At 38.5% G+C, this 27,882-nt stretch overlaps 1 protein-coding gene across 3 annotated transcripts in view; it reads left to right on the top strand.

The window, feature by feature from the left end:
- Positions 1 to 19,732, top strand: part of LOC132157539 (NACHT, LRR and PYD domains-containing protein 12-like) — a 137,974-nt gene extending 118,242 nt beyond the window's left edge. For all 3 annotated transcript variants that reach the window (XM_059566912.1, XM_059566914.1, XM_059566913.1), the window contains 2 exons: positions 18,999 to 19,045; positions 19,130 to 19,732. In XM_059566912.1, the coding sequence (XP_059422895.1) occupies positions 18,999 to 19,045; positions 19,130 to 19,707 (625 nt within the window). In that variant the 3' untranslated portion in view covers positions 19,708 to 19,732. The remainder of the gene's footprint in view (positions 1 to 18,998; positions 19,046 to 19,129) is intronic.
- Positions 19,733 to 27,882: the final 8,150 nt, after the last annotated feature.

Here is a 27,882-nt window from a genome sequence, read left to right as displayed (position 1 = left end):
AGGTCTTATTTAAACTCCTAAATCTACAGAAGTCTATGGGGTTTCTAAATGATGCAACAATATGAAGGATTAAAAGAGCAACAGCACAAACCAAGATATTTTTTTTTAATTTAAACAAAAAACAGGATACACATCATTGCAAAGCAGCTTCACAGTAAATTAGAGTTTCTAGATTACATTTAGTAGTTTATTAGTGGTGACTATGTCAAGGTGATGTCCATATGACAGAAATGTACAGTATGAATCATTAAGTTAGTTAATGACCTGTATATAAACATAAATGGTGAACTCGATTAACAGCAAAGATTGTATGTTGTGATCAAACTTTTAGAAAAATTTGGTAGTTTTGTATGATGGTTCAGGGTTTTAGACATTTGAGGTCCTCTAAGGGGTAGGCATTATCTCTGTTCAGGTGTTTGGTCATCTCCGATTAAATTCAATTCATGTTTATTTGTATGCCAATTTTCACAATACAAATTGTTGCAAAGCAGCTTTACAAAAATGTTATAGTTTTGTATGTTGGTCCAGACCTTCATAAGAGGACGGATCCAGACTGAAGCTTGTGTAATTCCCAGTTACCATGGGATTCCCATCCTGTAGTAGAAACAGAATAGCAAATAAAGAAAAATGAGTGTAGCTGATGTTCAAACCATTGCAATCAAAGCAAAGAATGATATTGTTTATTCAATCAGATAAAACTGAATTGCAAGGTTATGAGATACGATGTGTGAATGCTTTACTAAAGAGATGTGTCTTTAACCCTCTGGGGTCTGAGGGTGTTTTGGGACCCTGGAGAAGTTTGAAATGCCCTGATATTTGAGCATTTTTCAGTTGCTTACAAACATATAAACTTCTAAAGTCACTGTATTCAGCACAAACTGTGCTTTAGGCCAAAATGTTAGCAACATGAATATGCATTTTTGTATTTTTGAGAAAAAAACGTTTATGCGTGGTTAGTGAAAAACTACACTGAAGTCACTGAAATAAGGCCATGAAACACATACAGTACATTTTTATAATAATAATAATAATAATAATTTGTTACATTTATATAGTGCTTTCCTGGGTACTCAAAGCACTTTACATGATAGGGGCTATTGTTTTGTATTTTTCCCAAAAGACTTTTGAGAACTGGATGGGGTAGACTCAAGTTCTTGCTTCAGAATTATGTGGAAATCATTCTGCTCACTCATTCACTGAAAAAGATGTATTGATTCCAATTGCCTAAGTTACTTTTTGTTTAGGAAGTTGTAGTAGGCAGTCACAGGTGCAGGATATGGAAAACCCTTTTTTCTCCATACATCTTGTGTTTTCACCCTCCTCTGCACTGTGTCAAGATGTCTTGCTCAAATCCACCTGATGGATCCCCTTATTGATTTTGTTAGAGAGTGTATTAGCTGCATTCCAAGGGCAGTCCTTCCTGATGTCTACTACCAAGTCCCACATGCGCCAAACTTCAAAGCAACTTTTTACAACAAGTTTTGATGTAAAAATCTTGATAACATTACAAGGGGACCTCAGAGAATAACACAAAATAATAAAAAGGAAGTTCACCATCACAGGTTACTGACTCATTAATAAATGGTTCACAGGTGTTCACTTTACATTAAGGTTCACATGTTACTAATACTGGAATATAAAATTTCATTACTTATATCTCATGAAGTTATGGTTGCGGTTTTATGTGCCATATAGGTTTTTAATCGTTACTGTGGATAGGCATCATGAACTTTTGCAGAGAATAATTAGTAAGATAAAGAACAGCTTCTGGTAAGAAAAGTGAAATGAGTCATGAGATTCAAATGAGCAAAACATGAATACAACACCTTTAAGTCTCTCTATAATAGTCTATTTTGCTGCATCATGAAAGAAATAAGGAATCTGTTTTAATAAATATAGTTGTCACTGATTGTTCTCTCAGAATAAGCCCCTTCAGTCTGATATAGGCTGATCACCCTGTCTGGCTATTCTGAGAGAACAACTGCCTGAATGAACATTGATGTAGTTGAGACTCATGTCACCAAGGACGATGTGAATTTGGATCACACCTCACTCAAGGTGCTGTTATGAGTATATCATATGACCAATTCCCACCTCACTTAGGTTAGTGCACCAGTCAAAAACTGTTCATTTGGCAATATGGGTGTTTCCCACAAGCTGTTCTACAATTTAAATTTCACACACTGGAGGGAGCTGGTCAACTGATTTATCTGAAAGATTGGTGGTTTAGCTAGCTAGTAGAGCCTTGTATCATCAACACGAAGAAGACACAATTGTAATAAGATTAATGAAATTATTAGCAATAGATCTGCAAGAGTAACTACACCAACTAGTAATGATATCAATAAATGAATTTGCTCTGCTAATAGATAATAGACAACAACAACAAAAAAGAAGAAAAAAGCGACTGAATAAATTGCAGAAACAAATAAATGGAATGAACACACAATGGCTGAATGCTATGCTGTTGAGCTGAATGTGGCAATGAAAGAGACTTCTATAGCCCCTTTCACACAGCGATTCCGGCAAATACACGGGTAAAGTGTTCTGGCAATTGTTCCCGGGTCGCTAGATGTTGCACTTTCACACTGCCAGTGATTACCCGGGATATGTGATTGCTTTCACACACAACCCGTAAAGGTCCCGTAATGACACGTGATATCAGGGCGTGATGTGTAATGTACGAGTCGAAAACGTTAGGCACGTTATATTTTCACTGAAGCAAGTGTATGATCTCGGCATCAAGGCGGAAAGTGAGGAACTAACTGATCTCTGCTTCATTATAGTTTGCATATATTTTTTTGTTGATCTTCCTTCAAAACCGGTAAAGCCGGTAAAAGAGACGCACGATAACAAGCGTCATCACTACAACACGGCAGTAGATCTAGCGTTTGTTCCCACAGCTCTCATCCCAGGATTGAACCCAGCAATGTTACTAGGTCCCCGACCCGGGTTCAATGCCGGAATCAATCCCGGGACGTGTTTGCTTTCACACAGAAGGTGACCCGGCAATATTCCAGCAATTTGCCAGGTCCGATGTGCAGTGTGAAAGGGGCTTATGGTAATGTTGCTAATGGGAACCACTTAAGGGCTCTGGTGGAATTAATAATAAATAACTGCTTAATTATGTCTGAACAAATAATATTACTATTATTTGTAATGCTGACCCCAAGTAAATGTTATCTAAACAAGTTAGAAAAACATAAGCTGCAGGTATAAAGCCAAGGTCTTTAGGAAAGAGGTTTGGTAAGTTTAAAATTACGTTCCACAGGCAGACGTTAGTGTCTCTCTAGAACAGGGTTCGGCAACCTTTTCGGCATGACGTGCCATTTTACATTTTTCTGGTTAGCCACTGTCCCCCCACTCCCCCACCTCCAGTTTTAATGTATTATGTATTGAAATGGTACATACACATTTTTAAATGATACAATTTGATGCAAATAGTTTCTGAATATTTTTTAATAAATATTTTTTTTAAACTTAAAAAAAAATGTGGATAACAGATACACATTGTACCATATGTGTGTGTGTGACAAGGCCAATGCATTAAAACTAGAGCTGGTAATTTAAAGCGTTAATTAAATAAAGTTTAAAAGTTTAGATAAAAAATATAGTTAAAATTATGAATGCATTTGATGCACTTTCCCCGCCCCAGACCTATGTGGATAATCTGCCATGTCATACAGTCGATTGATGACTAATATGAGGCAGGACAATAATTTACTACATGATGGAGCCTAGAGAATATCCCTAAAATTCGAGATATTGGTCAAAATGCCCGTCTGAGATTGTGTCTCATATTTACTTCACGTAGTTAAGAAATATCACACAAGAAGTAGGCTAAGTGCAATACCACACAAATGCAAATGTGATACTCATCTTATACAACAGTTCATTAAGAAGTTAATATTGTGTTATTTTAAACACAATGTTGTCTGTTTTGCTCAATTTTGCCAACCAGAAGATAAAAGACAAAGCAGAACTGTTCATCTCCAAACAACCAACAACTGCATTTAATTTCTTAATCCTTGTTTTGAACGAATTTGGTGAACCATTTGGCACATTGAACTATTGGCATATATGTTGGCTTTGAAGCAACGCTGCACAGACCGATCGGTGTATGACATCAAAGTACATCGAGAGCGATTCAAAAGCACAAGGAGTCTTCTGCTCTCTAAGCTCTTGCAGTACTTTGATGTCACACACCGATCGGTCTGATGGGGATGACTTGCTTCAAGTCGAACAAGCCTAATGATTCAATGAACCATTCATAAAGAACCATTTACTTCACAAAATGAATCTGCCATTTGAACGCACTGAATTAATAATTGACTCGATGACTTAATTATTAAGGCATTTACCACCACCTACTGGCAGCTTTAAGTTTATTATTTAGAGTATCATTTCAGTGGAGAAATTGTTTTATATTTTCATAGTAATATTACTAAAAATAAGAAAATAAATTATTAAATTTATTAAAGTTTATATAAAGTTTACCCAACCAAAATGACAATTCTGTTATCATTTACTCACATGCTCCAAAAGAGTAGGCTATATGTAATAAATTTTATCGAACAAACTATCTGAAACTTTCTGAACCTACTTTTTGTAATGTCTGTTTGATGCTTTACACAATGACTTTAAATAATATTTTGGGAGAAATTGTCCAAATTTGATGTGCATTGATTGATTGATTGATTGATTTGTTTATTTACGTGTCAAGCACCAAGGTGCCCAGCCCTTATGGGCTTATTAGACACTACAGTAATAATTTAATAATTATCTCCAGATAGCCACGTGACGTAACATAGAACCTAACATAACATAACTAAATCCATAAAAATAAGTACACATACAAATAAAAATGACTTTTCATATGGGATACAGAATACTTTGCCGCAGATACCAGGCCTTTTCTATAAATTTCGCCAAAGCAAAAACATCATTTTCAAACAGCCAGCACAAAATCTCCCCTTCATATTTCCAGAAAATATCAGGATTTTTTAACTGAATTGATTCAAAAAGAGAGTCCCTTATGTCACAATATTAAGGAGATCACAAAATTCACACAAACGTAAATGTTCAGGTGTACCTTTAAATCGACCCACTTCCACTGCCAGAGGTAAGGTACTAGTTCTCATTTGAGCACAGAGGGACCTCTGCCTTCTCTTTAGATTTAGGAAAATATAAGGTTCTGTAACATAATCATTCTTAAACTGAACATAATTTCTTAATTTTGGCTTCTTCCATATATCCTGTTTCCATTGATCTTCATATTTATTTAACAATCTTTGTCTGACAACATTTATATTACATTGGAGATTATTTTGATACATTATATGCAAGTCAGACGCAAACAATATTATTGAAACCTCTCCAGACCAGGGGTGATGCTTTACTCTGTCCCAATTAAAAATTTTCCTAGTTAGCCTTTCCTCTGGCAGACTGACAAGACGGTTCCACAATCGCACCATTTCACACCTTTGTTTTACAATACATGGATCCCATCCTGCATCCCCATTAACAGCTACCTTTGCTGCATATTTATGCACACCAAGAAAACACCTTAAAGCAAGATTTTGAACAGAGTTACAATCAAAAGCATAAAACAAAACTGAGTCAACCAAAGATTTATACAATTGTGTAAATGTAGAAAAAACAAGATCTGTACACAGTTTCATTTTGCTCAACACGGAACCTAATGCTCTTCCTGCAGACTCTGCTAGTATTTTTCTTCCCTCTATAAACTTCATATTTTCATCAAAAACAAAACCAAGATATTTATAATGATGAGTATACTTCAAGGGCACAGGGCCAAACTGAAATGTATGAATACTTTGTAATTCACCTTTCCCCCGAAAATGAACAACCTGTGTTTTTTCACTATTAATAGTGAGACGCCATTTACTACACCATAAACTCATTATATTCAGCATATTTTGTAAATTCACTTCATTTTCAGCTATCAAAACAATGTCATCTGCATAAAGCAGAATACTTAAATTCATGTCCTCAATTGGCACACCAAAATTACCCTGCTTAATTTCTTGAGCTAAATCATTTATATAAAAAGCAAATAAGGAAGGGGAGAGTAAGTCTCCCTGCTTCACCCCAAAAGGCATTGGGAACCAATCCGTTCTTAAATTATTTATTTGTACACAAGCAATGGGGTCTTTGTAAAGGGCTTTTATAGCATTATAGAATTTTCCATTGATACCAAATGAAAGTAATTTAAACAACAAAAGATCTCGGTTAACACAATCAAACGCCTTTTTGAAGTCAACAAAGCAGGCAAAAACACTTTTACCCTTGTACAAACAGGCTCTCACCACAGTGGATAACACATAAATATGATCAATACAGGCCCTGTTCTTCCTAAAACCATTCTGTTCATCTACCAACCCTCCATAAACCTCCAAAAAAGTATTAAGTCTGTTGTTCAGGACTCCTGAGTAAATTTTATAGACTGTGCTGATCAAACTAATCCCTCTATAATTCAACGGGACTCTAGGGTCATCTTTTATAGATTTCGGGATGGGTTTGATAATTGATCTATTCCACTCAGATGGGATAATACCATTTTGAAAACATATGTGACACAAACAATGTAAAACATTTACACAACTTAGGGTTCTTAAGTACCTCGTTAGGGAGATCTTCAATGCCCACAGCTTTATTTTCCTTGGCTTTGTCTAGCACTTTAAGTACCTCATCTAATATAATATCACTGTTCAGTATATCATTTTGATAGTATATAGTATTCATACCCATTTCCAGCTCTAGTTTTACTATACAAATTTCTTCTAAAAAAAGATCATCAAATAAAGTTGAACTATTAGAAGCATATAAATCACTGTAATCTTTTTCCCACTTTTTTAATATTTGACCAAATTCAGAAGAAGATCCACCACTTTCAAATAAAACCTCCATGGGTATTAATATTTTCTTTTTTGGGCCTAACTTTTGTATTTCCCTCCAGAATTGCTGAGGATTACCAGTTTGTAACTGTTCTAATTTGAGGGCTTGGCCTCTTTTAAACCTTCTTTTGAAGAACCTAAGCTTTCTATCAAAATTAGTCTGGCATTAAATGAATTAACTATGCAAGGCCCTCCTCCTCTTCCCAGGTTCCCCAAAACCCCATTTAAGAAATATTCTCTCTGCAGAACGCAACTTCAACCATAACTCATTTAATTCATTATTCCAATACGGTTGTTTAGCTCTGTAATATTTCTTTGTAGAACCCATTTTTTGTACAGGACAATATTTCTCCATCTCAGCATGTAAAAGATTACAGAGATTAGTATAACACTGGTCCATCTTTTCCTGATTTTCCTGTACAACCTGTAATTGACCTATCACCTCCAATAGAGCCCTACAACACATCTTTGAAGACAAAAAATCAACAGGGTAATTCCTGTCTCGTCTTTTTACATGCTGTAAACAGTCAACATTATTCTGAACTACCTCCCCCGTTTGAAAACGTAAACAAAGAACTGAATGGTCACCAATCAAATTAAAACTTTCTGGACCAACCCTGTCAAAAAGCTCAGAAGGGGAATAAACATTAAATCCAAGACATGTTTTCAAATCAACATGAGGTGTCACTATGTAATCAACAACAGCTTTACCTCTTACAGAAATAGAAATAAAGTTGTCATTTTCAGGATTTAACCTCCCATTAAGTATACAACATTTAGAGTCCTTCAAAAATTCCATAAAGGTATGACCATGTTTATTCGTGACCATTCGTGTCCAAAACTATTCGAGGAGCAAGGTCATCTCCTTCCACATAATCCTTAAGAGCCCCGGTTCGACTGTTAACCACATATATAATATATAAATTGAATCCACCTGGTCGGTAACACTATATAGCAATGCCAATAAATGGCTGAAGAAGAGATCTGAATCCCTGCCCCAGACAGATGATTCTGGGGACAGGTAACATGAAATTAAAATAAAAGAATATTGCGATTCTCTATGCTCAAAGCGTAAACAAAATATTCCATCAAATGTTTTATCAACAATACTAACTGAATACCGCTCCAACACAGAATTTTTAACCAAGAATCCAACTCCACCCGAGGCTTTAACTTTAGCCATTAAATCCTCTCCCTCTGAATGAGGCAGCCCCACAACGATCAGCGAAAAATCTGGATCAAAACTCTTCTTTTTAACCTCTTTCTTAGACATTTTCTGCTCGATATTTTCCATTCGTGCACACAGAATTCCCACTTCAATGTCAAGATTTGTCTTCATGTCTTTTGTGGCCTTCTCTAACTCTTTCAACACAACGTTCTGACTTTCAGACATCATCTTCTCCATCGATTCACACAACTTATCAACTCTAGAATTTACTTGCTTTTCCATGCTATCAATTCTAGCGTTGACTTGCTTTCCCATGTCAATCTGTATGCGGTCCAGTCTTGCGTTAATTGCTTTCAGTTCTTTCATCACCGCAGCACTGCTGCAACATTCAATATCATTTTTGTTACTGTTTCTGGAGGTTCGCCCTTGTTTGTCTTGATCCCCCATAATTTTGTCCAAAATTAGGCACTTCACGCCACAGAACGAAGGTGTAAACTTTATAATCCCAATAAGGGTCAGCTTTAACCGATAAATCACGGGTTTAGCAACAGTTAATTCAAATATTTGAAAGCATCAACACGCCAAAACACTCACGCGGCCATCTCTCACCGGAAGTCATGTGCAATTAATTTAATTAATTTATCACCACATCCTGTAATTAATTAGATTAAAAAATTTAATCACTTACCAGCCCTAATAAAAACAGTTCAGTTGTCATAATTTACTCACATGTTCCAAAAGAGTAGGCTTTTTGTAATACATTTTATCAAACAAACTATTTCTTGCTGAACCTACTTTTTGTAATGCCTGTTTGATGCTTTAAATTATCTTTTGGGATTAATTTCTTCAAATTTGATATGCGATTAATTCAATTAATTGATACTGTATTGCTACATTATATTTCTCAAAAACAAGGGGGGCAAAATCGCTTCATTTTTTGTAGAGAGAGACAGATGCAGACAATTTACACATCTCTCTCCCTCTCTGAAATTTTCATCACTGGATATAGCTGTCGGTTATTTAACATTTCTACCATATAATGTATTATTAAAAGTTGACTAATATTAAATGATTTGCATCTTCATCTTATCTCGCTCTCTTTAACGTTACACTGACGCTTCGCGCTTTGCATTTGTGAACAGTAAACCCGCCTACTCTGATTTGATTGGCCATCTCAGTCATTTTGACATTGACGAGTGCTGTTAGACCACTGAGGCTTTGATCTGAAGTGCCTAGTATGTCAGAACATGGACTTTCTTTTGGAAGAAATCATTTATTCCTTTCTGATGAGGAGGAGATTGGAATCTGGTGCTTCTCCATTCCAGGAATGTGATTGGCCACTTGTGTCCGAGGTGGCCATGGTGTTGCCCACCCTAGTGTGGAACTCATTTGCATACAGTGGAGTACACAATTAAACAGTGTCTTTAACATTTCATCCATGCAATATTTCTTTATCAAACCTCTTTCAAATTATTAACAACATCAAGGGGAGCAAAAAGAGTCTAAAAATTATAGGCAACTGTTGAACTATCACCTATTCATATAATAATATGTTAACAGGCCTGCTACCGTGAACTGTTGTGTTAGTCAATGGCCATCAACATGAAGTGAATCCCTTACAGTTTGCATCTGTTTAAGGACTCCAAACTTGGGTATGAATGGATTTGGATAGATCTTTGTGGCCTTTCTTTGTTTCTGCCACTGCTGTTTCATTTAGAGATCCAGATGAATTTTTATGGCAGGCATTTCCAAAAACTTAGGATTGATTGTGATGGTAAGGGTCAACCCATAGTCCAGTAAGAAGTCTCTTAGGTGGTCATGGGGGCAGAAGGTCTCCCTTCCTGTCCTGTTAGAGGTGTATGGCAGTTGTCTTGGCATCTTATCTAATGGTTCGGAACATTTGGTTATGTTCCTTCACCAGGATCCAATCACAGTGGGGCACATCTCCCTCAACACCGGCAGATAGAGAGGCCTGCCATAAACTGGTCCTTGGAATGCAAGTTTGTTTGTTGTTCACTGCACTGCTTATTAAAGGGCTACTTGCCACATAAGTAAATAATTAAAAGCGAAATATTGATTTGAGTTGAAATATTTGAACTTTTCACCACAAAAATAAAGGCAATAAAAGAATTAAGACTTTAAAATTTTAAAAATGTTTTAAAACTTTACCAGTTTGCTGGCTATAGTCCATCACTTCATACAAAATAACTGTAGTAAAATGACAGCAGCTGTGTTTGAATGAAACTAGAGTGAGTCTGCGATACCAGGATGACATAATTAAATAATTGTACCCTTTTTTAATCTAGTTTTACATTTACATTTTACATTTAGCTGACGCTTTTATCCAAAGCGACTTACAATTGCTATATATGTCAGAGGGTACACGCCTCTGGAGCAACTAGGGGTTAAGTGTCTTGCTCAGGGACACACTGGTGTCTTACAGTGGACTCGAACCTGGGTCTCTCACACCAAAGGCATGTGTCAAAGTCAAAGTCAAAGTCACCTTTATTTATATAGCGCTTTAAACAAAATACATTGCGTCAAAGCAACTTAACAACATTCATTAGGAAAACAGTGTCAATAATGCAAAATGATAGTTAAAGGGAGTTCATCATTGGATTCAGTTATGTCATCTCTGTTCAGTTAAATAGTGTCTGTGCATTTTTTTGCAATCAAGTCAACGATATCGCTGTAGATGAAGTGTCCCCAACTAAGCAAGCCAGAGGCGACAGCGGCAAGGAACCGAAACTCCATCGGTGACAGAATGGAGAAAAAAACCTTGGGAGAAACCAGGCTCAGTTGGGGGGCCAGTTCTCCTCTGACCAGACAAAACCAGTAGTTCAATTCCAGGCTGCAGCAAAGTTAGATTGTGCAGAAGAATCATCTGTTTCCTGTGGTCTTGTCCTGGTGGTCCTCTGAGACAAGGTCTTTACAGGGGATCTGTATCAGGGGCTCTAGTTGTCCTGGTCTCCGCTGTCTTTCAGGGATGTAGAGGTCCTTTCTAGGTGCTGATCCATCATCTGGTCTGGATACGTACTGGATCCGGGTGACTGCAGTGACCCTCTGATCTGGACACAGACTGGATCTGGTGGCCACGGTGACCTCAGAACAAGAGAGAAACAGACAAATATTAGCGTAGATGCCATTCTTCTAATGATGTAGCAAGTACATAGGGTGTTATGGGAAGTGTTTCCGGTTCCGGTTTACCTAATAAATACAGCCTAAAAATCCTTTAACGGATTTGGATATTAAAAGCATATTAGTATGTTATGTGTATGCCAGGTTAAAGAGATGGGTCTTTAATCTAGATTTAAACTGCAAGAGTGTGTCTGCCTCCCGAACAATGTTAGGTAGGTTATTCCAGAGTTTAGGCGCCAAATAGGAAAAGGATCTGCCGCCCGCAGTTGATTTTGATATTCTAGATATTATCAAATTGCCTGAGTTTTGAGAACGTAGCGGACGTAGTGGATTATAATGTAAAAGGAGCTCATTCAAATACTGAGGTGCTAAACCATTCAGGGCTTTATAAGTAATAAGCAATATTTTAAAATCTATACGATGTGTGATAGGGAGCCAGTGCAGTGTTGACAGGACCGGGCTAATATGGTCATACTTCCTGGTTCTAGTAAGAACTCTTGCTGCTGCATTTTGGACTAGCTGTAGTTTGTTTACTAAGCGTGCAGAACAACCACCCAATAAAGCATTACAATAATCTAACCTTGAGGTCATAAAAGCATGGATTAACATTTCTGCATTTGACATTGAGAGCATAGGACGTAATTTAGATATATTTTTGAGAGGGAAAAATGCAGTTTTACAAATGCTAGAAACGTGGCTTTCTAAGGAGAGATTGCGATCAAATAGCACACCTAGGTTCCTAACTGATGACGAAGAATTGACAGAGCAACCATCAAGTCTTAGACAGTGTTCTAGGTTATTACAAGCGGAGTTTTTAGGTCCTATAATTAACACCTCTGTTCTTTCAGAATTTAGCAGTAAGAAATTATTCGTCATCCAGTTTTTTATATCGACTATGCAATCCATTAGTTTTTCAAATTGGTGTGTTTCACCGGGCCACGAAGAAATATAGAGCTGAGTATCATCAGCATAACAGTGAAAGCTAACACCATGTTTCCTGATGATATCTCCCAAGGGTAACATATAAAGCGTGAAGAGTAGCGGCCCTAGTACTGAGCCTTGAGGTACTCCATACTGCACTTGTGATCGATATGATACATCTTCATTCACTGCTACGAACTGATGGCGGTCATATAAGTACGATTTAAACCATGCTAATGCACTTCCACTGATGCCAACAAAGTGTTCAAGTCTATGCAAAAGAATGTTGTGGTCAATTGTGTCAAACGCAGCACTAAGATCCAATAAAACTAATAGAGAGATACACCCACGATCAGATGATAAGAGCAGATCATTTGTAACTCTAAGGAGAGCAGCCTCAGTACTATGATACGGTCTAAATCCTGACTGGAAATCCTCACATATACCATTTTTCTCTAAGAAGGAATATAATTGTGAGGATACCACCTTTTCTAGTATCTTGGACAGAAAAGGGAGATTCGAGATTGGTCTATAATTAACTAGTTCTTTGGGGTCAAGTTGTGGTTTTTTGATGAGAGGCTTAATAACAGCCAGTTTGAAGGTTTTGGGGACATATCCTAATGACAATGAGGAATTAATAATAGTCAGAAGAGGATCTATGACTTCTGGAAGCACCTCTTTTAGGAGCTTAGATGGTATAGGGTCTAACATACATGTTGTTGGTTTAGATGATTTAACAAGTTTATACAATTCTTCCTCTCCTATGGTAGAGAATGAGTGGAACTGTTCCTCAGGGGGACTATAGTGCACTGTCTGATGTGATACTGTAGCTGACGGCTGAATGGTTGCAATTTTATCTCTAATAGTATCGATTTTAGAAGTAAAGTAGTTCATAAAGTCATTACTGCTGTGGTGTTGGGAAATGTCAACACTTGTTGAGGCTTTATTTTTCGTTAATTTAGCCACTGTCTTGAATAAATACCTGGGGTTATGTTTGTTTTCTTCTAAAAGAGAAGAAAATAATCGGATCTAGCAGTTTTTAATGCTTTTCTGTAGGATATGTTACTTTCTAGCCAAGCAATACGAAATACCTCTAGTTTTGTTTTCCTCCAGCTGCGCTCCATTTTTCGGGCTGCTCTCTTTAGGGTGCGAGTATGCTCATGATACCATGGTGTCAAACTGTTTTCCTTAACCTTCCTTAAGCGTAAAGGAGCAACTTTATTTTTTAAAGTGCTAGAAAAGAGAGAGTCCATAGTTTCTTTTACATCATCAAGTTGTTCTGAGGTTTTGGATATGCTAAGGAATTTGGATACATCAGGAAGATAACTTAAAAAGCAGTCTTTTGTGGTAGAAGTGATGGTTCTTCCATACTTGTAACAAGAAGTAGAATTTACAATTTTGGCTATATGAAGTTTGCACAGAACTAAATAATGATCTGAGATATCATCACTTGGCGGAATAATTTCAACACTATCAACATCAATTCCATGTGACAGTATTAAATCTAGAGTATGATTTCGACAATGAGTAGGTCCTGAAACGTGTTGTCTAACACCAATAGAGTTCAGAATGTCTATAAATGCTGATCCCAATGCATCTTTTTCATTATCAACATGGATATTAAAATCACCAACTATTAAAACGTTATCTGCAGCCAGAACTAACTCGGATGTAAAATCACCAAACTCTTTAATAAAGTCTGTATGGTGCCCTGGTGGCCTGTATACAGTAGCCAGTACAAACATAACAGGGGATTTATCATTAACATTTGTTTCTCTAGATAATGTTATATGAAGCACCATTACTTCAAACGAGTTATACTTGAAGCCTGCCCTCTGAGAAATCCTGAAAACGTTGTTATAAATTGAAGCAACACCTCCACCTTTGCCTTTTAGACGCGGCTCATGTTTATAACAGTGATCTTGGGGGGTGGACTCATTTAAAATAATGTAATCATCAGGTTTTAGCCAGGTTTCTGTCAAACAGAGTACATCTATAGTATGATCAGTGATCATATTATTTACAAAAAGTGTTTTCGTAGAAAGGGATCTGATATTCAATAAGCCAAGCTTTATCATTTGTTTATCTGTATTGCTTCTGTTTTTTTATTTGTTGAACCTCAATTAAATTGTTAATCTTAACATGGTTTGGACGTTTTTTGTATTTTCTAGTTCGGGGAACAGACACAGTCTCTAAAGTCTGATATCTAGGTGAAAATGTCTCTATGTGCTGAGAATTAACTGACCTCTGTGACGGGAGGCAGCTAGCAGATGGTCGGTTTAGCCAGTCTGTCTGCTTCCTGACCTGGGCCCCAGTTAGTCAAGTATAAACACTAAGAATATTTGCCATATTTCTAGAGAGAAGAGTGGCGCCACCCCAGGAGGGATGAAGACCATCTCTTTTAAACAGGTCAGGTCTGCCCCAAAAGCTCGTCCAATTGTCTATGAAACGTTGTGATGATGTTATTCTGTGGGCACCACTTAGACATCCAGCCATTGAGTGATGACAATCTGCTATGCATCTCGTCACCACGGTAAGCAGGGGGGGGGGACCAGAGCATATTGTCTGACATCGTGCTTGCAAGTTCACACACCTCTTTAATGTTATTTTTAGTGATCTCCGACTGACGAAGTCGAACATCATTAGCGCCGGCATGAATAACAATCTTACTGGTGTCTCTATATTCACGTTCCTGTAATAGAATCACCAATAACTAGAGCACTTTCATCAGGTTTCTCAGTGGGTGCATCACTGAGTGGGGAGAACCTGTTTAATGTTTTGATCAGAACAGAAGAGCGGTGTTTTGACCCACGACTACGCTGCCTCACCGTCACCCAGTTGCCCTGCTGCAGGGGCTCTGTTTCCGGAACCGAACAATGTACAGGAATCCCTGAGCTAGACGCATCCAAAGCCGTATCTAGAGCCCTAACATTCTTACTCTCCTCAATTAAAGTTTGGATGCGTGTCTCTAATTCTGAAATCTTCTCTGTCAGCCTAACTATTTCCCTGCATTTATAACATGTGAATCCCTCATCAGCGACAGAGATAGATAAACTGTACATGTGGCAAGAGGTGCAAGTAACAATAACAGGAGAAGCCATTACTCACCGTGCTTGATGAAATATTCTTACTGAGGTTGTTTGATGAACTTGTGAAAAACTGGAGCGAGAGAGAGGAGAGGAGAAAAGAAAAACAGTGATAGGTTCGAATGAAAACACTAATGACAAGCTTACGAGTGCTCACGCTTTTAACGCTTTGTGTCTTACCCACTGCGCCAACACCACCCCAGTTGTCACACACCTGGACTCATTTTGTGTGTTTTTGCCCCTGTGACCCAGTTTCTGTCTTCCGTGTTCGGTTTGATTAGTTCCCAGGTGTGTCTAGTCATTTCCGCATGTGTTCCATGTCCCTGTTAATTTAGTCATTCCATCCACCTGTGTTTTCCCTATTATCCTTTGTATAAATGCCTTGTCCTTTCAGTTCTGTTTTGTCGGGTCTACTCGTTACTAGTTGCTTGTCCACTTGTCCATTTGTTACTTGTCACTTGCCACTTGTTACCTGTTACTTGCCACTTGCCACTTGCCACCTGTTATCTGCTACTTACCTTGCCTATGTTTTATTTAATAAATCCTTGTTTCGTTTATCCCTCGGCTCCGTGTTCCTTCCAGCAGCGTAAGCCATGACAGAAGACCCGACCTAAAAAGTTAAAAACTGCGTGTTTTCCCTCCGTTTTGTTTTCCGTTTTTTCACAGTCTTTTTTCTTTCCGTAGTGTGTCATGGATCCCCTCTATCGCCCCGAATACCTCCTCCTCCTGCTGGAGCAGGAGGGACTGTCTCTCGAGGACCATACCAGACGGTTTCTCTGGATAGCTAATGCCACCAGCTACCCGGACCACGCGCTGTCGCCCGAAGATGGTCCTCGGGAGGATTTCGCCGCCTTTATAGAGTGGAATCTGGTGAGAAATGGGTCACCTCTCACGGTCGGCCCAATGGAGGATCTCGCCAGGTCCACTCTGGACCCAGAGCCCAGCCTACAATCTCCCCACGGTACGAGGCATAAGCCCGAGCCCACCGATGACGGAGAGCCAGAGAGCAACCCGTCAGACCAGGTGCGAGAGCCGGCGACACTGCCCACCACGAGGGAGCATAATGTGGAGCGCCAAATGGGTCAAAATGAGGGGGTTTCCAATTCACCTATGCCAGATCCTCTGTTAAGCCCAGGAAGGGCTCCTGATCCTCCTGTAAGCCCAGGACGGGCTCCTGATCCTCTGTTAAGCCCAGGAAGGGCTCCTGATTCCCCGTTAAGCCCAGGACGGGCTCCTGTTCCCCCGTTAAGCCCAGGACGGGCTCCTGATCCTCCTGTAAGCCCAGGACGGGCTCCTGATCCTCTGTTAAGCCCAGGAAGGGCTCCTGATTCCCCGTTAAGCCCAGGACGGGCTCCTGTTCCCCCGTTAAGCCCAGGACGGGCTCCTGATCCTCCTGTAAGCCCAGGAAGGGCTCCTGATTCCCCGTTAAGCCCAGGACGGGCTCCTGTTCCCCCGTTAAGCCCAGGACGGGCTCCTGATCCTCCTTTAAGCCCAGGACGGGCTCCTGATCCTCCGTTAAGCCCAGGACGGGCTCCTGGTCCTCCTTTAAGCCCAGGACGGGCTCCTGATCTTCCGTTAAGCCCAGGACGGGCTCCTGTTCCCCCGTTAAGCCCAGGACGGGCTCCTGATCCTCCTTTAAGCCCAGGACGGGCTCCTGATCCCTCGTTAAGCCGAGGACGGGCTCCTGAACCCCCGTTAAGCCCAGGACGGGCTCCTGATCCTCCGTTAAGCCCAGGAAGGGCTCCAGCCCCAGAGCTTACTCCAATGCCTGCTCCTCCAAAATTCCCAACCTCCCACCCACTCCTGCCTCCTCCTCCGCTGTCGTCTGGCTGCCCCTCTGCTCGCCCTCAGCCTACCATCATTGTGGTGCGAGCTCAGCGGGACCGCCATCCTCCAGCGACGCCTTGGTCGGCGTCTCCCTCACCTCCGCCTCCAGCCTCTGAGGCCTGGACTCCGCCTCGGCCCGTTGACCCGTCGGCTCCACCATGGCTCCTAGCTCCTTCCTCTCCGCCGTGGCCCGGCAGTCCGCAGGCTCTGCCTGGCTCCCTCGTCCCTCCGGCTCCGCCTTGGTTTGGCGTCGTCCATCCTATGCCTCGGGACTCCACTCCTCCAGCTTCGCCTCATCCCTCCGTCCCTCCGGCTCCGTCAGGCTCCTTCATCCCCTCGGCTACACCTCAGTCCTCGGTCACTCTGGCCTCACCGCGGCCTTCCGGATCCACATCGCCGCGTCAGTCACCAGAGCCATCAGTTCCGCCTAGGACCTCCGGCTCCTCCCCGTCACCCTGGCTCTTCGGCTCTCCGTCTCCGCCTCGGGCTCCTCCTCCACTTGCTCCGTTGCCGTGGGTCGAGTCCCTGGAGTCGGTGACCATTCCTCCTCCATGGCTCCTTCCTCCGTCGGCCCCACCTTGGGCCGTTATGGCTGTGGCCTGGGTCCTGCTGGGTACCTCCTGCTTCAGATCCTTCCTGTCTCCTCCCTCCGTCATCTCCTCCCTGGCTCCTTCCTCTGTGGTCCCTGTCTGCTGGCCCCCTCCTGGGAGGCTGTCCTCCACCGGAACCTCCTCCCAAGTTCCCACCCACGCCTCCCTTTGTTGTTTCTACGGTGCGAGGACGCACCTACCGGGAGGGGGGAGTACTGTCACACACCTGGACTCATTTTGTGTGTTTTTGCCCCTGTGACCCAGTTTCTGTCTTCCGTGTTCGGTTTGATTAGTTCCCAGGTGTGTCTAGTCATTTCCGCATGTGTTCCATGTCCCTGTTAATTTAGTCATTCCATCCACCTGTGTTTTCCCTATTATCCTTTGTATAAATGCCTTGTCCTTTCAGTTCTGTTTTGTCGGGTCTACTCGTTACTAGTTGCTTGTCCACTTGTCCAATTGTTACTTGTCACTTGCCACTTGTTACCTGTTACTTGCCACTTGCCACTTGTTATCTGCTACTTACCTTGCCTATGTTTTATTTAATAAATCCTTGTTTCGTTTATCCCTCGGCTCCGTGTTCCTTCCAGCAGCGTAAGCCATGACACCAGTGGGTGGGTATTTTTAATATTTTTAATATTTTATAAGCCAAACATACGCAAAGCTTCCACCAAGAAAACAAATATAATAAAAATAGTTCAAGCAAGAGTACAGTGCCAACTTCTGTTACCCAGATGACGCTGTGTTATTAGCTTTTATCGGTTGTTATTGAGGGACTGACCAATCAGAATCAAGTATTCCACAGAGCTGTTTAATAAGCATTTATAAAAAGTGAGTAAAATTGCCTCACTATTTGGCAGGTTTTTCATTAAAATCACCCATTTTATTCATGGATTTATAGCTTATGATCAATTATGCATTTTTTAATTAGTTATTGGTCATGTATAAACACGTAATAAACGCTTTATAAAGGAAACCTTAATGTAAAGTGTTACCATAAACTTTAATATTCAATAATAATAAAATGTCACAGATCACTATTTTCCAGAGACACAAAATCAGATCTCAATATTCAAAACTGTTTGGACTAAATCTCACAAATATAGATATTCAGATGAAAAGATGAAAAATAGTGTAGTCATTGATCAAAAGTGCTGAGAACATTTTGCTACTGCAGAATCTCTGAGCTTTAGAGCACATCCGTTTCTATCCTGGAAATAAAGACAAACATAAAATAACAATTTACAGTTTTGATTTAACATGTTTTATCTTGATTATCTTGTTTTTAAAATCATAACTGGAATAATAATGTGATGTTGTGTTTGTTAACTGACTGAATGTGTGTGTGTTTTAGTGTGAATCATGGAGGAGAATCCAGGATTATAGCAGGACTGAAAAAATGTACGTCTACAAACAGACACATGCACACAAACACAACCGTAGTGATTGTTGTTGTGTTATTAATGTCTCTTTTCTTGTGTTCAGATGCCTGTTTTCTCACACTTGATCCAAACACTGCAAACACTGCACTCATTCTGTCTGAGGAGAACAGAAAAGTGGCCCGTGTGAGTGAGAAACAGCCGTATCCTGATCATCCAGACAGATTTGATTATTGGGAACAAGTGTTGTGTAGAGAGAGTGTGTGTGAACGCTGTTACTGGGAACTGGAGTGGAGTGGGAATAAGGGTGTGTATATATCAGTGTCATATAAGAGCATCAGCAGGAAGGGAGGTTATGAGTGTTTGTTTGGAAATAATGATCAGTCCTGGAGTTTGATCTGCTCTCCTGACAGATATTTATTCAAACACAATAACACAGAGACTGGTCTCCCTGTAGAGCCAATCAGCAGTAGAACAGATGTGTGTGATGATCACTATATAACAGGAGAGTGTGATGATGATCACTATATAACAGGAGTGTTTGTGGATCACAGTGCAGGAACTCTGTCCTTCTACAGCGTCTCTGACACAATGAGCCTCATCCACACAGTCCAGACTGCATTCACTCGGCGGCTCTATCCTGGGTTTAGGGTTGGTTTTGGATCATCAGTGAAACTGTGTTGATGAATCAGAATAGACTGACGAGAGATTCGACAATACTTTGAGCTGCATGACAAATCAGTAACAGTGAGATGATATAGAGTCTTCATTACATGAGTATCAGTCAAATAACATGAATCAGAATAAACATGTCATAAATACTCATCTAGACCAGGAGTTGGCAACCTTTTGGGCATGAAGTGCTATTAAAATTTTTCTGGTTAACCACTTTTCCAAAAAATCACCCCCTCCAATCCACCTCACTTCACCTCCACCTTTTTTAAAACTCATGCTGTATTTATGTACTACATAAAGATTTTTAAGAACATTTTTTTGTAAATATTTTTTGGAAAATAACTTTTCATAATCCTAAAAGTTTATTTTAATGTTTAAATTATAATTTGAATAACATAATTACAGTGTGACCCTACTGAATGCCACATGTCTAATATTAAATGAATTTCACATTGCAAATTTTCTTCTTACCTCACTCTCTTTCAATGTTAAACTAATCTAGACACTAAGATCAGTCATTTATTCAAAACATGCCATTAAATATGTTATAATCCATGTGATTTTTCTCTATTGTTTGTAATAAAATACAATGACAAATCAACTTGAGATCATATTTTAGAGACTTGAATGTGTGGATGCTATATGAATCATGACTATAATTGATTCCTCACAAGGCCAAAATGAGCGTCATGAGAGTTCCTGACATTATGAAACATGACATTAATCACAAGCCTCTGATTTGGGATGCTATTGTGGTCGAGAGTGAAGCGTACTCATCTAAATGATCAACATGCATTTCCCTCCTGAAGCTGCTTACAAAAAATGTACATTGTTTGCATTAGACATAACCATAGCTATAGGCACACCTGATATAGATCAGAGGCCTCGTTTAAAGACTGTAAGTTGTTTTGGGGTGTTTTCAATACTTTTACTAAATAGTGGATTTACAATAAAATAAAAGTTTTGAAACGGTGTACTAGAAATGCCTATGCAGTTACACTGTTATTCACAGTTTTTATAGTTTTATTGTTCTGCAATTATTTATAGGGTTTATATGATGCTATTTTAAAGGAAAATATTTTGTGTATTGGGTGTAACAATGTTTTTTGAACATTAAAGCATGTCAGCATATTCTTTTTCAAATATTGTACATTATTGTAGGTCCTCTATGCCCTGCTTCTCTCCGAGTCATTTTCTACAAAGCCCCTCCTTCCAACAAGCACTGTCTGCTCTGATTGGCCAGCTGACCCAGTGCATTGTTATTGGCCGAACACCACAAGCAATGAATAAAGCTTACTCCACTGTGATGTAATGCCGCGTTCCCACCGCAGGAACTTTACCCAGGCACTAGGGCCTTTGGCCTGGTACTTGGTGTGTTTCCACCGCAGGAACCAGGAACTAAATAAAGTTCCGGGTAAAAAAATGCCCCTCAGAAAGTCCCTGCTGGCGAGGTGGTACTTTTTCAAAGTTCTGGAACTTTCGGGGCGGGACTTGGGCGCTAAACATCCTGATTGGTTGAGTTCACGCAGCATTGTGATTTCAACCACCATTTATTCGGATCAACATTTTCAAAATATTACTGTTATTGTGTCATGAAATGTAATTTTAAAAGTATTTCAGACGAGAATGTAGTTGTTTAAAACTCAAATCTGTGGTTTATTTATAAAGACAGCGCCTATTTAAAAATGTGTTTGGCCGATCTCAGAGACGTTCAGCTCGACGCGATCAGCAGGAGCTCAGTGATCATCTATTCGCCGAGAAGCAGCCTCTCCTCGGCTAGACCTTCTGATATGTGCCGCTGGCTCTGATTTAGTGGTTAGTGGTTAACCACTTCAGCTGTTATTTAGATTTTTTGAGAATTAGGCATATGCAATATTGGACCCACCGGTGGGTCCCCAGAGTTGATGTGGTTAAACATAAAATATAATTCAGCTGCGGGGTAAATCTAACAGGTTTTCTTTGGTCTGTATTCAATTTATCTATATTTTAAAATGAAAATAAAAAAGGCAAATTTATATAATATTTCGTTTCATTGTAATGGCTGTATATATACACATATCCCTGAACTAAGTACATTTCTGCAGCTGTTATTATGCTTAAATGAAAACGAAAGGAGGCAGTGGTATTTGATATCCCATTTCATTTTATTGTAAATATACAGAGAGGAAAATTGCAGTAGCCATGGTCAGCTATTTAGCAACTCATTATCAAGTACGCTGCTGTTTGCAGATTTACTGGACTTGCGTCGTCGTGGACATCACACTCCCGAGTCGAATGCACAAAGTCTGAACTACCGAGGATGCACGTCCAAAATCAGTGTACTTTGTATTAAGAAACGCGCGCAGACCTACGTCACCAGTCTATTTGCCTAATCTTCCCGGTACTTTACACCGCGGTGGAAACGCAGAAAGCAACAGGTCTGGGGGGAAAAAAGTTCCTGGGGAAAAAAGTTCCTGGTACAAATGTTCCGGGTAATTTCGGTGGAAACGTGGCATAAGTGACCCTGTCTCTCTCTCACGCCCACACACACACACACAACGCAATACTCTTCACGGCTCAAAACTCCGCTTTTGAACAGTCATTAGCAAATACTTAAACTATAAAGAAAACATAATTACAGAAGCTGATTCAGAATAAGAGCTAGATTCGGAATTGAACTTTTTTTTTTTTGAATTAGCCTCTGCACAGCCAGACTTGTAGGCTGCAAAGTTTGTAGCCATGAAAGTTGAAAGCTAACCTCTCCTTGGTTAACAAAACTGTCTTCCATAAAATGTGTTGCACAAACTCGAACATCTGGGTTGTGCTGTTCTGTTGTAAATAAATCTTAACCAATGATTCCTCATTGCATCTACTTCTGGAAGGCAAAATAAAGTGCTTTTGCTTTGGCACTGAAACACACAGCGTCTCCCTGACAATACTGCTTAAACACTAACTGCGGTAACTGAAAACATGCCTTCTTTCTTAGGATGAACATTTAGGCGATATTGCGCAATTATTTCCACATCGTGCCGTAGACGTGGGGGCATGTTTGAATGAGTCATTTTAGCCTGGTCTGGATTAGCCTTCTCTTTTAGGTAGAATAAATCATTTTGTGGGAAACTTTGAGCTTTGTAACTCTGCAGATCTTGTACATGCACAAATATCTATGTAGCACACGAAAGAAAAGGAAAAATAGAAATCGCATCATATGATCCTTTTAAAATAAATTAAATTGTTTCTACACTAAAACAAACATGTTCCTACTTCCAAATAATCAAGGTCATACGATTTAACTTGGATTTTTCATTTTAATTTCATTTCATTTTGAGAATTTTAATAGGGCTACTATATGTGTGTATTCTTTAAATCAGTTAAATCAGTGGGAGTTCAAAGCAGCTCGTAAGTGCATTTATTTCTTGTCTCATTAGGGTTTAGTGCAGTTGTTGTTGCTAGGAAACACTTTTTGTTTACTGTGTTGAGACGTGCTGTGTTTGGTCTCGTACTGAGTGACCGTAGTCATCTTTTTCAGAAGTGAGGGGGACAGAAATTCAACACACACACACACACACACATACAAGTCAACAGTTTTTGAACAGTAAGATTTTTAATGTTTATTAAAGAAGTCTCTTCTGCTCCCCAAGCCTGCATTTATTTGATCCAAAGTACAGCAAAAGCAGTAATATTGTGAAATATTTTTACTATTTAAAATAACTGTTTTCTATTTGAATATATTCTAAAATGTAATTTATTCCTGTGATCAAAGGTGACTTTTCAGCATCATTACTCCAGTCTTCAGTGTCACATCCTTCAGAAATCATTCTAATATGATGATTTGCTGATTATCAATATTTAAAACAGACGAGTAACTTTTTTCCCCAGTATTCTTCGATTGAATAGAAAGATCCAAAGATCAACATTTATGTGAAATAAAAAGCTTTTGCAACATTATACACTATATCATTCAAAAGCTTAGTCGGTATAATTTTTTTTATTTTTGGGTAAAGAAATTATAGAAATGAATACTTTTATTTAGCAAGGATTCTTTAAATTGACCAAATGTGATAATAAAGACATAATTTTACAAAATATTTATGTTTCAGATAAATGCTGTTCTTCTGACCCTTTTATTCATCAAAGAAACCTGTAAAAAAATATATGTATACTCAGCTGTTTTCAACATAATAATAAGTGGGGTTTTTTGCTGTTGTTGTTTGTTTGGTTTGAGCATCAAATCAGAATATCAGAATTATTTCTGAAAGATTGTGTGACTGGAGTAATTATGCTAAAAATTCAGCTTTAAAATCTCAATAAATTACACTTTCAAATAGAAAAGTTATTTTACATAGGCTAGTGAAAATATTTCAAAATGTTACTGTTTTGCTGTAATTTGGATCTAATAAATTCAGGCTTGGTGAACAGAACAGACTTCTTTAATAAACATTAACAAGCTTCTGTTCAAAAACTGTTTACTGGTAGTGGATGCTATAGGCAACTAAAATTTTTCTCTCATTTGTAGCTTTTAATAGGCTTAGAAATCTACTACAAACACTTTTTTTAATCACATAATAAGGCAGAATACTGTAATAAATGCTATGTCAATTAGCACTGCATTGTTCATATACTTAATTTATCACCTGCTGGAGATGACTTGAAAAACCATATATTGTCGCAATCGTATGTCTAATATCTTTGTGTTTCCAAAGGTTTCTGTTATTCTGTGTAAACAACTGTTTTCATACAGTGATAGCTGGATGCTGTTGTCCATATTAGGAGTTTCCTGGTATGACTTTCTGTGCGAGAGCGCCCTCCGGCGTCGAGTATGAATGAAACACACACTGCAGGAGAGTTTATCTCGCATCTCGCCTTCTGGGTGACTGGGTCCAAATAAAACATAAGATCATGCGAAGACTTTCCTGTCTCATTGAGTTTGAATCTATATTTATTCACACCAGCTCTTGAAAACCTCTATGCGAACACACTTGACCCCCCACACTTGACACGTCCCCCGCGTAATGTCATTTGATTATTTTAATTATTACTCAAAATGACGAGTTACACGTTGGAAGAGAGGTAGCCAACGCATGATATTTGGGGATTAAAGCCCGCCTTGCATTTTGAAAGCTGTATATTTTTGTTTAGCTGAATATTCAACGACGAGGTAGATATTTTCTCATGTTTGTAATGAATTTCCAATATCATTAATATGCAATATTAACGGTGAGTGAATAACATGAATATCATATATATTATTAGGATGTTTTGTGTGAGTAATTTTTGTAGTATAGTTTTTTTTTCTTTTTTTATTGGAAGTATCTCAACAATGAGAGGAAAATGTTGTTTGGTGTCATATTAAAGAGGGGCTTGTGCTCTTTAAAACAAAAGTAGTCTATACTTGCAATTGTAAACTAGTTTTTCTGCTGTCTGGTTCATTGAAAAAAAAAAACATTTCTTTTTAGAATTAGCAGTATTCTACATCCACATTCTGTGTTCTAAAGGATTAACTAGCTTTTATAACATGGAGCACATTGTCCATCTAGAATCCTGCAGAGTAGAATTGTTTCAGGTTTCCTTGATGAATAGAAAGTTCAGAAGAGCAGCATTTATCTGTAATAGAAATCTTTTGTAACATTATAAATGTATTTATCATGACTTTTGATCAATTTAAAACATCTTTGTTAAATAAAAGTATAAATTTATATAATTCCCATTTTTTATACCGGGTTGGAGTTATACACTGATTTTCTGTCATGGACTCCTGAATTAGCCTTGGCCACCCCATGTATAAAACTCTAGCTCCGCCACTGGGTAGAAGTGATGGTTCTTCCATACTTGTAACAAGAAGTAGAATTTACAATTTTGGCTATATGAAGTTTGCACAGAACTAAATAATGACCTGAGATATCATCACTTGGCTGAATAATTTCAACACCATCAACATCAATTCCATGTGACAGTATTAAATCTAGAGTATGATTTCGACAATGAGTAGGTCCTGAAACATAAATTCATACCAACACAAAATACTGTCAGTTCTTAAGTATTTAGGTACATGCATTTTTTAACATTTTAAAACATTTAAATGCCTTTGCAACGTTTTATTCTATCAAGTAACATTATATGCATGTATATAACATCCGATTTACATTTTAGTAATAACTTCTCAACTCTCTTTAAAAATAATAATAATGTGATGGCAAAAACGTCCTACATAAGTGGTAATGGTTATAGGAGTGAACCTTAAATTTTCAGAATATCAAAGCCAAAATTTTGCTTTATTTTGAAAAGCAAATGAAGCATTTCTACCATTTTGCCAATCAGCTAATGCTTTATTATTTATGCATATGCAAGTAACATTTCAAGCTAGTGATTTTACAGCTGTGATTTTTGGCACACAAACATAAAGTACCCTCATGGTATTTAACTGAAAAATTTTCTTTGCTACCATTTGTTGAGGTGATGCAGAATATTTACATGTACATGAATGCTTATTCCTCCATAAAGAGTTTCTAGAGCGTTACACGGAGCAACTGCAATTTTAAGCATCACATTACATTATCTAGACACATACACAAAGTATTAAAGTAAACATGGCGAAGATAAAGCATCCAGGTACACAAAACAAAAGAAAAAACTAAAAATCCCTTTAACGACAGGTGTAATTAGACAGAAAATGGGACAAAAAAACTGAAAAATGTAGGTGTCTGGCCCTATTAGTGTGTTACATTCAGTATGTACGTTAACTGGAATAATCAAAGAACATGATATTTATGAATTTGACATTCCTAAAAGTTAAAAGACATATATATATATATATATATACAGCAAGACATCCATTGTTGCAAAGCTGTTTGTGTAGATAATCAGTTGACTTTAATGTATAATTTAAAAGCGGGACAAAAAAACACAAAAACAAAAGCCCCTCTTGAGAATCAGTCTCTTTCACATTCCGCTGATGTTAGGATTGAGTGTTTTTGATAATGAGCTAATTGTTTTTTTCTTCATCCAGATAAAGACATCCAACATATCAAAACACAAAACTGTAAGATAATAAAAGAAATAAAGATAATGAAAAAAAAGAGCTCATTTAAAGCTAGGCTTTCTTTATGAGCAAATCTGCTTTGGAAGACTAGGATATGTTTATGCTATTTTACAAATGAATAAATTAGTAATGTGTAGTAATAGTTTATTTTTAACGTCAAAAATCTAAATTAGATTTATAACTGAAAAATATAATGGAAGAAATGAAAGGCTCTGTGACTTGCGGTAAGCAAGGAGGTGAAATATAGATGTGGAACTGCACCATTTTGTCATCTAGTCAAAGAGTGGAGCCACAAACAGACTTCTGGAGTGCATGCAGGTGTGGAACATGACAGTGACATGACGTGTGTTTTTAGGGTAAACCGCACACAGATGTTCCAAACTGCAAGTGATCAGTTCTTCAGAAGAAAAGAAAAGCAGTCGAAACTAGCACAGGATGTGACGCAATGCAAAGCCAAAGAAAGGAAAAACTAATGAAAAAAGCACATTGCATAGTATATAAGCTCATTTTAGTGTTTTTTGATAGCATGCGTAATGTTTAGTGTCATTAGAGAGTGTAGTCCACATAACATCAATTACACTGAAAATCCAATCTTGGGAAAATCACATTCAAACCAAGTAGTACTAAACCATCTCTACAGTACATCTGAAAAAAAGGCAAATAAAAATGTAACGTGTAACGCTGGAATATCAGACAATGTAACATGTATCGTGTCCTCTCGCTCTTGTAGAAGGACAGGTGAAGTGGTGTGAAGCAGAGCATGTGAGTGGAGCGGAGCGCTAACATCTGCTCAACGCCGTTCATCTTCCAAGCGCTCTTTTATCTTGTGTGTGCTTTATAATCAGGTGTGTTTAGTAAAGATAACGAACGAAAATCAAATACACTTTTTCAGTTTTTGCATTTTAGGCATGTTTGCTACGGTTAGATTCAAATATTTAATACAATTAATAAAATTAAGAAGAATGTAAGAATTTCATTTTGAAACATGATAATTTCTATTTATCAGCATCCATAATTTTAGACAATTATCCAAGAATATGGGTACAAACAGTAATCAACCAGGCCTACTAGAGAAATGTTAATTCGCAGCGAGTGTGAGTGGAATATTACTGGAGCGCTTGCTCGGGCGGTTAGAGCGTCACACCGCTCACATGCTCTGGTGTGAA

This window comes from Carassius carassius, chromosome 14 (assembly GCF_963082965.1).
Source record: "Carassius carassius chromosome 14, fCarCar2.1, whole genome shotgun sequence".
NCBI lineage: Eukaryota > Metazoa > Chordata > Actinopteri > Cypriniformes > Cyprinidae > Carassius > Carassius carassius.
This window is presented reverse-complemented; position numbering and strand designations above follow the sequence as displayed.